This window comes from Neofelis nebulosa, chromosome 4, assembly GCF_028018385.1.
Source record: "Neofelis nebulosa isolate mNeoNeb1 chromosome 4, mNeoNeb1.pri, whole genome shotgun sequence".
In the NCBI taxonomy this organism is placed as follows: Eukaryota; Metazoa; Chordata; class Mammalia; order Carnivora; family Felidae; genus Neofelis; species Neofelis nebulosa.
In genome coordinates this window covers 74,342,925-74,357,879 of record NC_080785.1, presented here as the reverse complement: position 1 = coordinate 74,357,879, position 14,955 = coordinate 74,342,925, and the positions used below count along the sequence as shown (strand labels likewise).

The window sequence follows — 14,955 nt, the reverse complement described above, 5'->3', positions numbered from 1 at the left end:
TGCTACAATAAACATAGGGGTGCAATATATATTTTTGAATTGGTGTTTTCCTTTTCTTTAGGTAAATACCTGGAAATGGAATTAATGCATCCCATGGTATTTCCATTTTTAATTTTTTGAGGGACTGCCATACTGTTTTCCATAATGGCTACACAAATTTACGTTCCCACTGACAATGCACAAAAATTCCCTTTGTCCCATGTTTTCAGAAACACTTGTTATTTCATGTTTTTTGAAAATAGTCTTTCTGACAAGTGTGGGGTGATAGCTCATTGTGGTTTTAGTTTGCATTTTCCTGATGATTGGTGATGTTGAGCATCTTTTCCTGTTTGTTGGTCATCTATATGTATGTCTTCTTTGGAAGAATGTCTATTCAGGCACTCTTGCTCATTTTTTAATTGGATTAGTGTGTGTGTGTGTGTGTGTGTGTGTGTGTGTGTGTGTGTTGAGTGTAATGAGTTCTTTTTATTAATTCCAGTATAATGAACATACAGTGTTATATTAGGTTCAGACATATAGTGATTCATCAATTTTCTGCAACACTCAGTGCTCATAATAATAAGTATACCCTTTAATCCCCATCACCTATTTCACCCATCTCCCTTCCATCTCTCCTCTAGTCTTCATCAGTTTGTTCTTTATAGTTGAGTCTGTTTGTTTCTTTTTTTTTTTTCCTTTGCTCATTTCTTTTGCTTCTTAAATTCCACATATGAGTGAAATCATATGGTATTGTTTTTCTCTGACTTATTTCACTTGGCATTATACTCTCTGCTATGAGTTTTTTTAATATATTTTGGAAATTAACCTTTCAATAGATCTATCATTTACAAATATCTTCTCTCATTTAGTACATTTAGTAGGTTGCCTTTTAATTTTGTTGATGGTTCCCTTCATTGTGCAAAAAGTTTTTAGTTTGATGTAGTTTCAGTTGTTTATTTTTACTTTTGTTGCCCTTGCCTGACAAGACAGATAGAAAATATATTCTAAGATTGATGTATAAGGGTTTACTCCCCATGTTTTCTTTTAGGACTTTTATGGTTTCAGGTCTTGAATCCATTTTGAGCTTATTTTTGTGTATGGTGTAAGAGAGTGGTTTCATTCTTTTGCATGCAGCTGTCCTGTGTTTTCAGCACCATTTATTGAAGAGAATATCTTTTTCCCATTGTGTATTTTTGCCTCCTTTGTCATAGATTAATTGACCATATAAACATGGGTTTATTTCTGGGCTCTCAGTTCTGTTCCATTGATCTATATATCCATTTTTGTGCCAGTATCATACTGTTTTGATTACTGTAGCTTTGTAGTATGGTTTGAAATCAGGGACTATGTGTCCTCCAGCTTTGTTCTTCTTTCTCAAGATTACTTTTCAGTTTTTTGGGGTCTTTTATGATTCCATACAAATTTTAGGATTATTCTGTGAAAATGCTATTATAGTTCAGATTGCTTTGGGTAGAATGGACATTTTTAACAGTACTAATTCTTTTGACCCATGAGCATGGTCTGTCTTTCCCTTTATTTGTGTCCTCTTCAGTTTCTTTCATCAGTGCCCTAGGTATCAGAGTACAGGTCTTTCACCTCCTTGGTTAAATTTATTCCTAGATACTTTATTCTTTTTGATGCAGTTATAAATGGTATTTTTCTTAATTTCTCTGCTAGTTTGTTGATAGAGTATAGAAATCAATAGATTTCTGTATATTAATTTTGTGTCCTGCAACTTTACTGAGTTCATTGATTAGTTCTGATAGTGTTTTAGTGGAATCTTTAGAGTTTTTTATATATAGTATCTTATCATCTGCAAATGGTGACTGGGCTGCAGCTGCTGTAGCTGTACTGGTGGACGGGGCTGGCCCCCGGCAAGGCTGGCCAAGAGGCTAGGCTGCAGCTGCAGGTATGCTGGCGGGTGGGGTAGTACTCAGTGTGACTGACTGGGAGGCTTGGTGGCCACTGTCTTGAGCCTGCAGGTGGGTGGGACTCCCTAGAGCAGGAGTCACTTTGGAAGGGCCCCTGCCAGGGCAGTTGAGTAGGTTGGGGTGGGTTCACAGGGGAACGCCAGGGCAGGGAGAGTGGTGCTAGGAAGAGAGAGTGTCAGAACCAGGGCCCAGCTGTGCTGAAGGAAGGCAAGAAAAATAGTGCATGCCAGCACTTCCATTCCTGGAAAAACTTCCTGCAGATTCTTGCCCCTGGGGCACACACCCTAGAATTAATAATTTTTTTTCACATATAATCCAGCTGCTTTTCAAACTGCTGTCTTGTCCTGGGTCTCCGAGCAAGTGATGCTGTACATTGGCCTTTTAAGAGCAGAGTCTTGGTTTCTTATAGCCTTCTGGCTCCCCCAGTTAAGCCAATTTAAAGCCAGATGTTTATGGGGGCTCATATTTCCAGTGCATATACACAGTATGAGGGCTTCCCACTGTGGGGCTTGAACCCCTCACTCCTTGAGGAGGGCCTTCACACCTGTGAGATCTCTCTTGCTTGTGGGTCGCTGCACAGGAGGCTTAGTTTCTGATCGTGTCTCTGCTCCTCCTACCCTTTTCCATGTGGCTTTTTCTTTGTATCTTTAGCTGTGGAAAACCTGTTCTGCTAGTCTTCAGGTTGTTCTCTGACAATGAGTTGGGGTATATGTAGTTGCAGCCTTGGTGTGTTTGTGGGGAGAGGTGAGCTCAGGAACTTTCTACTTGGCTCTCTCTCTCTTTATAATGCCTTAATAATAATAATAATAATAATAATAATTCTTCTTCTTCTTCTTCTTCTTCTTCTTCTTCTTCTCCTTCTCCTTCTCCTTCTCCTTCTCCTTCTCCTTCTCCTTCTCCTTCTCCTTCTCCTTCTCCTTCTCCTTCTCCTTCTCCTTCTCCTTCTCCTTCTCCTTCTCCTTCTCCTTCTCCTTCTCCTTCTCCTTCTCCTTCTCCTTCTCCTTCTCCTTCTCCTTCTTCTTCTTCAAGTTTATTCAGAGAGTGTGAGCAAATGAAAGGAGCACAAGCGGAGGCGGGGCATAGGGAAAAGGAGAGAAACTATCCCAGCCAGGCTCGACACTGTCAGCCCTGGCTTGATCCCACAAACTATGAGATCGGGAAGTCTAGAGTCGGTTGCTTAGCTGACTGAACCACCCAGGCACCCCTATTATAATGCCATAATTCTTATAGTGTCTTTCTTGATTAAAAGTTTCAGGTATTTTTGTTCTTGAACTGCCTTTGTCTTTGGGACACCCAAAGACTGCACAAAATGCATTTTTTTCTTTACACTAAGTTGAATTTTTTTTTTTTTTAATAAGCCAAATGGCTACAGGTCAGACCATCTCTTTTATGCCTGTGAAATTTGATTAAATTTATATAGCCTTTTTCTCACTTTTGGGATAAGAGAGTAAACTTTAGTTTTTGTTAATATAGATTTGAAAGGTAAAAACATTAAGATTGTGGTTTGCAAGTTTTTTTAAAAAACGATAATATTGGAAATTCTTGCTACAATAAGATATTTTTTGCCTAGATTTTTTAAATTATAAAACTGGTGGGTATTGTGAGGTCCAGAAAAATGTATTCAAACTATTTATCTGTGATACCTAATAAATATGTGTTTTGAATTAAGGTACAAGTAATATTTAAATGTAAATCCTGCAAATAAAAGTTAGAATATGTTCACAATGATTCAACAAGAAATATATTCTATGTGTATATGTGTATAATTTCTATATATTCGCATGTATAATTATATATATGTTTTATTGTATACATGAATGATTGTGTACATGAATAAATACATACCTATACATACATGTGAAATTTTTTTCCAAACAAAAATTTCAGGAAAGATACTTCTCTTTGCTATGTGACATATCCTTTGATACTTTCTCTTTTTAATGCTGGTCACAAAAACCAAATTGAATAATGACCTATAATTTGAAAAAATAGTTTCTTAGAAGATTACATTGAAAACAGGTATTTATGAAATAATTTTTGACAGATTGACCAGATTTCAATCATAACCCTTGTGATACTATATATTTTGGCCTGGATTCAGAATGGTTATGCTATGACAAAGTTACATATTCACTTTGTAGAAAACAGCAGAAAAATTGATTGTGAAGTATTTGGTAGTGTCCCATTAAGATTGCTAACATGGAGGCTGGTTGAATCCATGACACTGGGCTAGTTGTGGAGGCTTTAGCCATTACTTTTGGTGATGTTAAAACTGGTGTGACTGGAGCTAGAATTACAGGGAACTTGTAAGCCATAGTCACACTTTCAGGAGGCAGAAGAATCATCAGTAAATGAAATTTGTAAATTAAGACGTAAATTGACCCTGTAATTTTTTCATATTGGAAATTTTAAGGAATTATCTCTTAGTATCACATCCTCCCCACCAAAGGAAATTGCTTTCTAGGAAACACATAGATTACAACTTCATTACAAATGCCAGGTTTGCAGTGTTTAATAATCTTGACTACTCTTGTTTGCCCTTGAGTATTTTTAAAATTTCAAAATTACAGTTTTTAATTGTGGGCTACGTAATTATCTTGTGTGTTATTTAAATATCACTGTCATTTTTCTGGGTTGTAGGGAAGTAAGGTAACATAAAACAACATGGGTTTTGGAAACTTGTGTTCAAATTTCACCTTCATCACCTCCGTGGTGTATCAACTGGGGCCCATCACTGAAACTCTGAAATGTAGTTTTTTTCATCTGTAAACAAAGATACCTACTTAACAGTGTAGTTGTGAGGGTTATCTGATAATATTTAGTATGGTGTTTAGTATATAAAAGACAATCAAAAAAGGTTTTGGGTTTGTTTTTTTTTTTACTGTTCTTCAGTAGAAATGTGCTCTTCCCACTAAGCATATGAAATGATTAATGAGAATTCTTTTAACAAATTATTCTCAAAAGGAGTTCAGAGTATGATTACTAGTTTAGAAATTTTCTGCATATAAATATGGTGTGCATTTAATTTTCTTGACTTCTTTGGCCGGTATTCTTGTTGGGTTGACTGATGGATTCAGGCTTAGAAATAATTAGATAATATTTTCCTATGACCTACCTAATAAGATCGGTTTTGAGTAAATATATACGCAATTACATATACTAGAGAAATCAGACTGGATAAAAAAGTAGCCTTCTTACAAATTAAGTTATATGTAATCTGTTAAGTCCTTCATGAAGGGACATTTCATATCCAAAACGCCATATTAACATGAAATATTTTTATTGATACTCTTTGAGCAGGGTTATCTGGAGGAAGCTGTGAATATTGTAGGCAACCTAGACACAAGATAGGTAAATAAATGTGCTATGCTAAGTATGGAAAGATGAAATGATAGCAGAGCATACACTCTCATGGATTTCATGTGATTATTCAGTGCTTCTTAACCAAGTCGCTTATACAGTTCATGATATTTCTGAAATGGCAGGCTGGAGTTGGAGACATAGCCTTTAGCCATAAAGTTATATAAACTTAGCCTTCCAGCTTTGACTTGGGTATGGTGTTTTGTTTTGTTTTGTTTTGTTTTGTTTTGTTTTGTTTTAGTCTCACCTTATTTTTTTCTCACTCTCTGCATCAGTTTTATTGAGGTATAATTGACAATTAAAAATTGTATATATATTAAGTTGTGCAATGTGTTTGATATTCAACTTGACTTTCAATAAATGATTTTAGCCTCATTAGTTACTTAGCTCCAATTTCCCCTAGGCACATTGAACTCCTGTAATTCTCATACACTTTTAGGAACCATCAGATTCTTACTTTATTAAAACATTATTAATATTTTTGAATATGTGTAAGTATAAATTATTATAAGGATATTAATAGTCTGTCTTTAAATTAATGTCCAGTGAAAGGAAAAAGTTTTGGTGTGAAGGCCATTTTATGGTTATAAAAAAGATTGTCCTCTGAATCTTTCTGAATAGCAGTATTTTTATGAGGTGATACTTACCTGTACAGAACATTTTAAAATTTAAAATGTACCTGAATTGTACTTTCCCTAGTCTACATGTTATCCATTTAAATTGAGTAAATCTGTGAATTCAGAAAGAATATATTAGTACAGCCTAAAGGTTTACATAACTTTGACAAATGCCACAGTAAAAAAAGGAGATTAAGGGAAGTTTAGGCTTTTCTTTAGCTGAAGGAGTTTGTCAATCTAATCTTCATGTTTCACGTTATTAATTTACTTTCATATTACAGTTTACCAAGTATGGTGTTAGAAGACTAATGTAAGAAGGGATGAATGCTCTATCCTTTAGGTATCAATAAAATATTATCCACATTAAAACAATAGAATAATTTAACATTAAGTGTTAGTGATTCCAGTATTCTGAGTATTTCTATTCTAACTTCAGAATATAGTTTATTTTAGTTTAGTGCTGGTGAATAATCTTTTACCTATTTACATGGTATTAAATTTTTAAAATTTATTAATACTGATTTTTATTTTATTATAAGAACATGTAATTAAGTTTTGAAAATGGTCTTGTATTTTAAGAAGCCAATACATACGAGTTTTTCAAAAGTAGTTTTGCTTAAGTTAGATAAAAATTAAGCTGAACATTGGCTGTATAATGTATTGGATACAATTACTATAAATCAGTAACTTATTACAGAGTTATATCATCTCCACTTAAGGAGTATCCATTGCTTACTATTATATTTGAAGCTTTTCATAAAATCCATTTCATAACACTGTTACTATAAAGCAAACATTTTAGCAGATGCTTATTAAAATGCTTTGTTCCAGCATCAAGAAGAGCTAATTGAAATTTAGAAGGATTTAATTGGAAAGTTACTTCAAGTGACTTGATATTAATAATTTTAATAGATTTAGTACTCCTGTCTTCTGATAGTTTTTCACATACTGCAATATTGTGTTGCCATAAAGATGAGGTTTTTTTTTTTTTACTTTAGTTTTAAGAAAAACCAAGGAATAAAACTCTGTTAAAGAACTCCTAAATAGTATCTTCACCTTTTTTTTTTTTTTTTTTTTTTTTTTTAAATTTAAGTAGGCTCCACACCTAAAGTGGGGCAGGCTTGAACTCACAACCCCTAGGTCCAGAGTCCCCTACGTCAGGAGTCACATGCTCTACTGAGTGAGCCAGCTAGGTGCTGCAGTGCTTCCACTTTTTAAAGGGATGTGGTTCATACCCTAATTCTGGGATATCCTGTCCTATATACTTCAGCAGTAAAAATTTCATTATCTTGGATTGTATTAATGTAGAATTCTATTCTATTAATTCTATTAATGTAGAATTGTGAATAATTAAGATGTAAGCAGGAATAAAGTTCTTTTGTGCACTGTTGGGGGGAAGGAGGAGATTGTTAAATAGATTAATTGACCTGAAATTAATCTCCCACCAGGTCAACCCAGGAGACGTACTCTGTCATCCTTCTTCCTCCCATCCCCAAATGTTTGTGGTAGAGGCAGTAATATGTTATGGAAAATCTCTACATCAGTTAGGGTTGGCATGGCTGTCATTTCCCCAGGGAAAAGTTGGGGGAGTGTTGTTTACCTCTTCATCTCATACCCTTTGACCTGATTACCAACCTTCAGTGAATTTGCACAAGCAAATGATTTTACTTTAAAATGAATAGAGCTTAATCAAAAAACAATTATTTAAATGATTATAAGGCAGCATTTTGTAGAAGAGGGTTTTAGTAACTTGAGGTCTATAATTCCCCTTCTGAAGACAAAATATAAACTGCACTTAGAACTTTGATTCATGTAAACAAAAATGTATAGTACAATGTCTTCTGCATTGTAAGCCCTCAAGTGTTTTAGGAATCATTGGCATTTGAAATGATCATAATGTCTTTTATATATTTAAGTTTAATCGCTGTATCTGTTTTTGCCAATGAGGCATTTTCCCTATCCATAAAATATGCACGAATACAGTTAGCAGAATTATAATTGTTAGCTTTAAATAAAGTTCTATCTAAAATCATAATATATCAGGAAATTGTTTTTGTACAGGTAAATGGTTGCAGTTTTGTGGTGAGAACAGGAAAGCCCACAAATTTATTAAGGGTACAGTATTTAAAACTACTTATGATACTAATGTTTTACACTATCAGAAACCATCTGGCTTACTAACAAAGCTGTTTCCTGCATGCATTTCTTTCTGTGTGTGATTTCTAAATGCTTTTAATGTTTAACAAAACAAAATTAGCTGTCTTTTGTTATAAAGCTCAGTTATTACCAAATTTGTAGATATTTTGTTTTTGCTTTTAAGGTATATAGCACATTAATAACAAAGTAGGTAGTCATTCCAGTAAATTCTCAGTTGATAAGTGATATTTTAAAGTGGACTTTACTATGGAATTCAATATTTGAATCCCTCATCCTGAGGAATGTTGTTAGTATGAATTATTAAATATCTTGGATTGATTTAGGAAGAAGAATTTGGTGCTGATGATTCTTATTCTGAACATGGAGCACAGTATAGTCAGACCCACCTAGAGATGATGGAAAATGAATTGGCTGGCAAACAACATGAGATTGAAGAGCTGAACAGAGAACTAGAAGAAATGAGAGCCACCTATGGGACTGAAGGGTTACAGCAGGTATGCCTACTTTATGTGGCTTTTGTTTTGTTACAAAAACAAAAACAGGAAATTTGAATGCTAGCATATGTAAATAGTACATAACTTAAGTCATAGTAACTTATCTCATAATATTCTTATACATATCATAAACAACTTGCTTAACACTGAGATTCCATGAATAGGGGTAATACAATCTGGAATCTTTTGTTTAACTTTATGAGATAGCTAGGCTGAAAGCACTTCAGTAGAATAGATGTTTTTGTAATCAGCCTGAGAGAAAATATGGTGCAAACCTCATCAGAATGTTATGACTTAAACTCATTAAAAATGTCAGCGAGTCCTTGTAAAGGGACCTCTTGTGGTTCAAATGACATCTGTTGTTTGTGGCAGTCAGTTATGAAACCAAGGTGAAAAAGACCATTGATGAAGACGACAGAATACATTTTAGTTTCATCCTCTCCAGGAACAAGTGAGAATCGAACATGTCTATGATGATGTTGCCTAGGAACAGATTGGGGCACCCCTGAATATAAAGGCACTTGTCCTTCTAGAAGCAGATAATCGATAAGTTAGACCTAGTGTATTTTGTTCATCAGGTAATTTTTTTTTAAGTTGTTTTGGAAGTAAAACCAATTTCTACAAGGTAATTTTTTCAAATATGGATGAGATTGCTTACAAATTATAATCTTCCCGGGCACCTGGGTGGCCTGGTTGGTTGAGCATTCGACTTAGGCTCAGGTCATGATCTCATGGTCTGTGATTTCGACCTGTGCATCGGGCTCTGTGCTGACAGCTCAGAGCCTGGAGCCTGCTTCAGAATCTTTGTCTCCGTCTCTCTCTGCCCTTTCCCACTTGTGCTCTGTCTCTGTCTCTCTAAAAAATAAATAAACATTAAAAAAAAATTTTTTTTAATTACAGTCTGACAATGTGTTTTGTATATTTTTGAATAGTTGCCTGTACTAATAATCAGTTTTGTTCTAAAAATAAGTCTGGCAGGGGCACCTGGATGGCTCAGTTGGTTAAACATCTGACCCTTGATTTCGGCTCAGGTCATGATCTTATGGTTCATGGGATCGAGCCCCGCTCAGGCTCCAAGCTGACAGCATGGAGCCTACTAGGGATTCTCTCTCTCCCTCTCTCTCTGCCCCTTCCCTGCTTTCACACACTCCTACACCCATCTCTCTCTCTCAAAATATATAAACTTCAGGGGCGCCTGGGTGCCTCAGTCGGTTAAGCGGCCGACTTCGGCTCAGGTCATGATCTCGCGGTCCATGAGTTCGAGCCCCGTGTCGGGCTCTGTGCTGGCAGCTCAGAGCCTGGAGCCTGTTTCAGATTCTGTGTCTCCCTCTCTCTGACCCTCCCCCGTTCATGCTCTGTCTCTCTCTGTCTCAAAAATAAACGTTAAAAAAAAAAAATTCAAAATATATAAACTTCAAAGAAAGTAAGTCTGGCACTTAATATTTTCACTGATGTCTTTTAGTTACAAGAATTTGAAGCTGCCATTAAACAAAGAGATGGCATCATAACCCAGCTTACTGCTAATTTACAACAAGCAAGAAGAGAAAGGGATGAGACAATGAGAGAATTTTTAGAGTTGACAGAACAAAGTCAGAAATTACAGATTCAGTTCCAGCATGTAAGTATTACTAATAGAACAAAATTTATTAGATTTTTGGTAGTGAAGTTTTTAAAAAATGCTCATGAGTTTTAAAACAAATTTAAACTTAAAATCACATCTGCTTATAATGTATCATGTTGGAAAAAATAACGAACACCTGTTATTATGTTAACCAAGAATTTAACTAGTTCTTTTGTGGTTTCTTTGCTGTTATTTTCTTTGTTCATCCTTGTCTGTATACTGAAAGCCTACAATATCTTTTAAGTCTGATGGGTGGATTTTTGCAGAAATTAACATGTAGCCACATCCTACCTTTGCCAACCCTGGTATGATTTTATTTTATTTTCTAAAATGGTATCCAGACAGAATATATTCCATTTACCTTTAATCAGAGCCATAAGAATGTAATTGTATTAATCAAGGTTTCTGATGGCAAGTACAGAAAATAATTTGAGATAGGCTAAGCAAAAGGGAGAAATTTAAATACAGGCTTATATTACAGATTTCAAGGTGGAAATACAACCAGGCCTCTGAAAGGGATTGGAATCAGAAACTAGAAGGATATCAGGAATCCAGGAAGTACTGTCTTTCAGGCCCCTTTTCTTTCTGTAGGTCTGCCTTAGTCTTCCCTATTTTATTAGACTTTTTCTGCTTTGTCATGGGATAATCTTAACTGTTCAGCTTGTATGATGTGCCCATACTCATCTGATAAGCCATGACAGCATGTTTGCTTGGGTTTCAAGCCTATGAATCTAGCAGATTTCCCAGAGAGCAATTGTGAGCTGAGTAATATCCCAAAAGATGTCTATTCCCTAGCGTAATCACTTCAGAATTTAACTTGGGGGTTTCTTTCTGTTTTTAAGTTACAGGCTAGTGAAACTCTGAGAAACAGCACTCATAGTAGCACAGCTGCAGATTTGTTGCAAGCCAAACAACAGATCCTCACTCATCAGCAACAGCTGGAAGAACAAGACCATTTATTAGAAGATTATCAAAAAAAGAAAGAAGACTTCAAGATGCAAATTAGTTTCTTACAAGAGAAAATTAGAACATATGAAATGGTATGTTTATTTTAAGGAAGTTAGCCAATGTACAGCAGCTTTATAATTGAAGTTTTTTATGCAAGTGTTTATACTTTTTGTTATGTACATGAATTACAAAATTTCATAATTAAGAAATGTTCTTTATATAAAACAACTTATTTCAAAAGCAATTGGGAGTCTTACAATAATAGTTTTTAAGATAATACTAATTACTGAGTTCCTTGGAAGTGATCAGCCTATGTTAAAGTGAGTTCTCAGGAGAATCTAAATTTATAAACATAATTAACATTCTTTTTTTCTTTTCATCTATAAGTATTTCTACTCATTTTACCAGTGGTTATGAAATTCTGAAAATATTTCCAAGAAAAAATGAAATCTTACGGATTTTAATTAGAAAAAAATAGTAGATTCTCCTTTCATGATAGTTATGTTTTATAAAGTTGCTTGGAATACTTATTTAGCAAATAAGTGGTAATAGAGGAAAAGGGGGGAAATATATATAATTTACATATTTATATTTGTTTTTATGTATGAACACACATATATATTATATATTATGTATAAGTATGTAAATATGTATGTGTGTATATGTGTTTATACACACACATATGTATTCTAGAGAATATATTTATATATACATAGATACACAACATATCTCATAAGATAATCTTAAATCCGAAAAGCCACTCATCCCTGTAGTTATATTTTATTTGTTTTTCAAAAGAGAAAATGGGGTTCACCTATGTTAAATGACTTGACTGAGGGTACCCTACTGACACTTGTCAGACTTGTGATTCAAACCCATACAGCTGGCCCAGAGCCATATTTCTTGTGTTTTACTGCACTGCCCCCTCTTGCCTCCATCCTCTTCACCATCCATGTTTTCCTAATAAGGTCTGCCTTCATAAAGGAAGTGACTCAGGGTAGGCTTTAGGAGGAGAGGATATTTGAGGCAGGTCTGGAATAATCTCTCTCTAAGTATATTTCATTTTCTCAGCAATAGTTCTGTGTGCACATAGTAGCTACTCAGTATTCATTTGGTAAATAAGCAAATACATTATGAATCTGAACTGATAGAGATAGGAAGGACATTTTAGAGGGTGGAGTGTACATAAAGACCCAGGACAAAAGATGTTAAAAATATATAGGTAGCAAAAAATAGTTTAACCAGAAATAGTCTTTGAAAGTCAGCCTTTGTAGGGGCTCCTGGGTGGATCAGTTGATGAAGTGTTCAACTATGGCTCAGGTCATGATCTCACAGCTTGTGAGTCTGAGCCCCACGTCGGGCTTTGGGCTGACAGCTCAGAGCTTGGAGCCTGTTTCGGATTCTGTGTCTCCCTCTCTCTTTCTGCTCCATGCCCCCCACCCCCCACCCCCACTTGCGCGCGCTCTCTCTCTCCCTCTCTCTCTCTCAAAAATAAAACATAAAAGAAATTTTTTTTTAAAGTGAGCCTTTATAAAGATATTTTTAACATGTATAATATGATGAAATGAAGCAATAAAAATAAACATTTCCTGGGGAGCCTGGGTGGGTCTGTCAGTTGAGTGTCCAACTTTGGCTCAGGTCATGATCTTATGGTTTGTGGGTTCCATCCCCATGTCGGGCTCTGTGCTGACAACTCAGAGCCTGGAGCCTGCTTTGGATTCTCTGTCTCCCTCTCTCTCTGCCCCCTCCCCTGCTCACACTCTGTCTTCTGTGTCTCTCAGAAATCATAAGTAAATGTTAAAGAAATTAAAAAGAAAACAAAAGTGAGCCTTTTCAGGAGGGAAGAGTGGAGAGATACTCTAGGTCTCGTTATAAGAGCCTGGAAATTGGATTTTGTTGTATTTATTATATTCAGCAGGCAGTATTATTTGAAAGTATTTAAAACTCAAATAATTCATTATTTTATTTTTTTAATATTTATTTATTTTGAGAGAGAGAGAAAGAGAGTACACAAGCAGGGGAGTGGCAGAGAGAGGGAGAGAGAAAATCCCAAGCAGGCTCTGCATTGATTCCACACCTGAGCGGAAATCAAGAGTCAGATGCTTAACTGACTGAGGCACTTAGGTGCCCCAAATAATTCATTTTCATAGGGGGAAAGCCTTTGTTTATTTGAATGCTAGCAGAATTTTTCTTTTTTTTAAGTTCATTGATTTTGTGAGAGAGAGCACGCGTGCGCAAGTGGTGGAAGGGCAGAGAGAGGGAGGGAGAGAGGATCCTAAGCAGGTACCTCGCTGTCAGTGCAGAGCCCGATGCAGGAGCTTGATCACACAAACCATGAGATCATGACCTGAGCTGAAATCAAGAGTAAGATACTTAACCGAATGAGCCACCCAGGTGCCTCTGTTAGCAGAATGCTTTTATTACCAGTCTCTTCTTCTTTTTTTTTAAATTTCTCTTAATCTATTTTTGAGAGAGAGAGAGACAGAGCATGGGCAGGGAAGGGGCAGAGAGAGAGATGGGAGACACAGAATCTGAGGCAAGATCCAGACTCTGAGCTGTCAGCACAGAGCCTGACCTGAGGCTGGAACTCACAAGCCATGAGATCATGACCTGAGCCGAAGTCAGATGCTTAACCAGTTGAGCCACCCAGGCACCCCAATTATTAGTCTCTTCTTTATTATGTATATATTTTTAAAATTTTCTCTCTCTCTCTCTTTTTTTTTTTTAACTTTGAATGACTCCCCCTGAGCAGTAGTTCCATCAGATCAGCTGAGGGACTAGAGCATTAGGGTGATGGTTGAAACTGTCATGGTGATTCCAGCCTCATTCTCTTTACTCATAATATTCTGAACTTCCCATGGTGCAGTGGTCACAGGCAAGAAGTATATTATTCCCCACTCCCTCAAGTCTGTTTCTAAAAATAGAGGGATTGTATCTTCAACCACAGGGCTGTCTTTTCCAACACAAAATATATGGTTTAAAACCATATATACAGTATGGTTTTTATTGGTTTTTAAAACCAATAAACAGTACTAAGAAAAATGAACCATGAATTTATTTAATAGTTGAATGAAGAATTATTGTTGCTTGCAGTTATATCACATGTTGGACAATTTTGAATTAAGTGACACTGTTTTATGAGGATTCCTCCTCCCCAATAGAAAAATCAGGAAATAGAAGTATTAACAGATGTTAATATTCCAAGTCTAAGTACTTATTTAACAGTTGAACTGAAGTTGACCTCCGTGAACTAATTTTATTTTCTTATAGGTTCCAAATGCCTTCTAGATACTTTCTAGTATACAAAGATATTACATTTTTATATAGCACAATGTGCATAAAATACATTAATACATTCATTTTCTTTTAGCTTCAAACATATTCTATGAGATAGAAGAAATGGTATTTATTTTACAGGTGAAAACACTGCAATTTAAGAGATTAAAGTGATTTAAATGTCATATTATAGTACAGAAGTCAGAAGGCTCAGCATTTGGTAATCACTTATGGTGACATTGGATGGAATATGTGATACCAAGAAAAAAGCTGATAGGATTTTGCTCAGGAGGCTTCACAGTATAGCTGTTGTTGCCTTAGTTAATTTATATAGTGCATATTGTGGCCTTTGACTTGTAGGCTCAGAAGTCTGGTTTTTATCCAGAGAGGGAGGCAAACCACAAGAGACTATTAACTATAGAGAATAAACTGAGGGGTTTTTGAGGGGATAGGCTAAATAGGTGATGGACATTAAGGAGGGCATTTGTTGTGACGAGCACTGGGTGTTATATATAAGTGATGAATCACTAAATTCTACTCCTGAAACCAGAAGTACACTGTATGTTAGCTAA

The 14,955-nt window shown here is 35.6% G+C and overlaps 1 protein-coding gene across 6 annotated transcripts in view; it reads left to right on the top strand.

Moving 5' to 3' along the window:
* Nucleotides 1–14,955, top strand: part of AKAP9 (A-kinase anchoring protein 9) — a 151,322-nt gene that overhangs the window by 26,444 nt on the left and 109,923 nt on the right. For 5 of the 6 annotated variants that reach the window (XM_058725134.1, XM_058725133.1, XM_058725132.1 and 2 more), the window contains exons 4-7: nucleotides 7,949–8,002; nucleotides 8,368–8,538; nucleotides 10,001–10,156; nucleotides 11,002–11,199. In XM_058725134.1, coding sequence (XP_058581117.1) covers nucleotides 7,949–8,002; nucleotides 8,368–8,538; nucleotides 10,001–10,156; nucleotides 11,002–11,199 — 579 coding nt within the window. The remainder of the gene's footprint in view (nucleotides 1–7,948; nucleotides 8,003–8,367; nucleotides 8,539–10,000; nucleotides 10,157–11,001; nucleotides 11,200–14,955) is intronic. The other variant, XM_058725131.1, reaches the window with a different exon arrangement.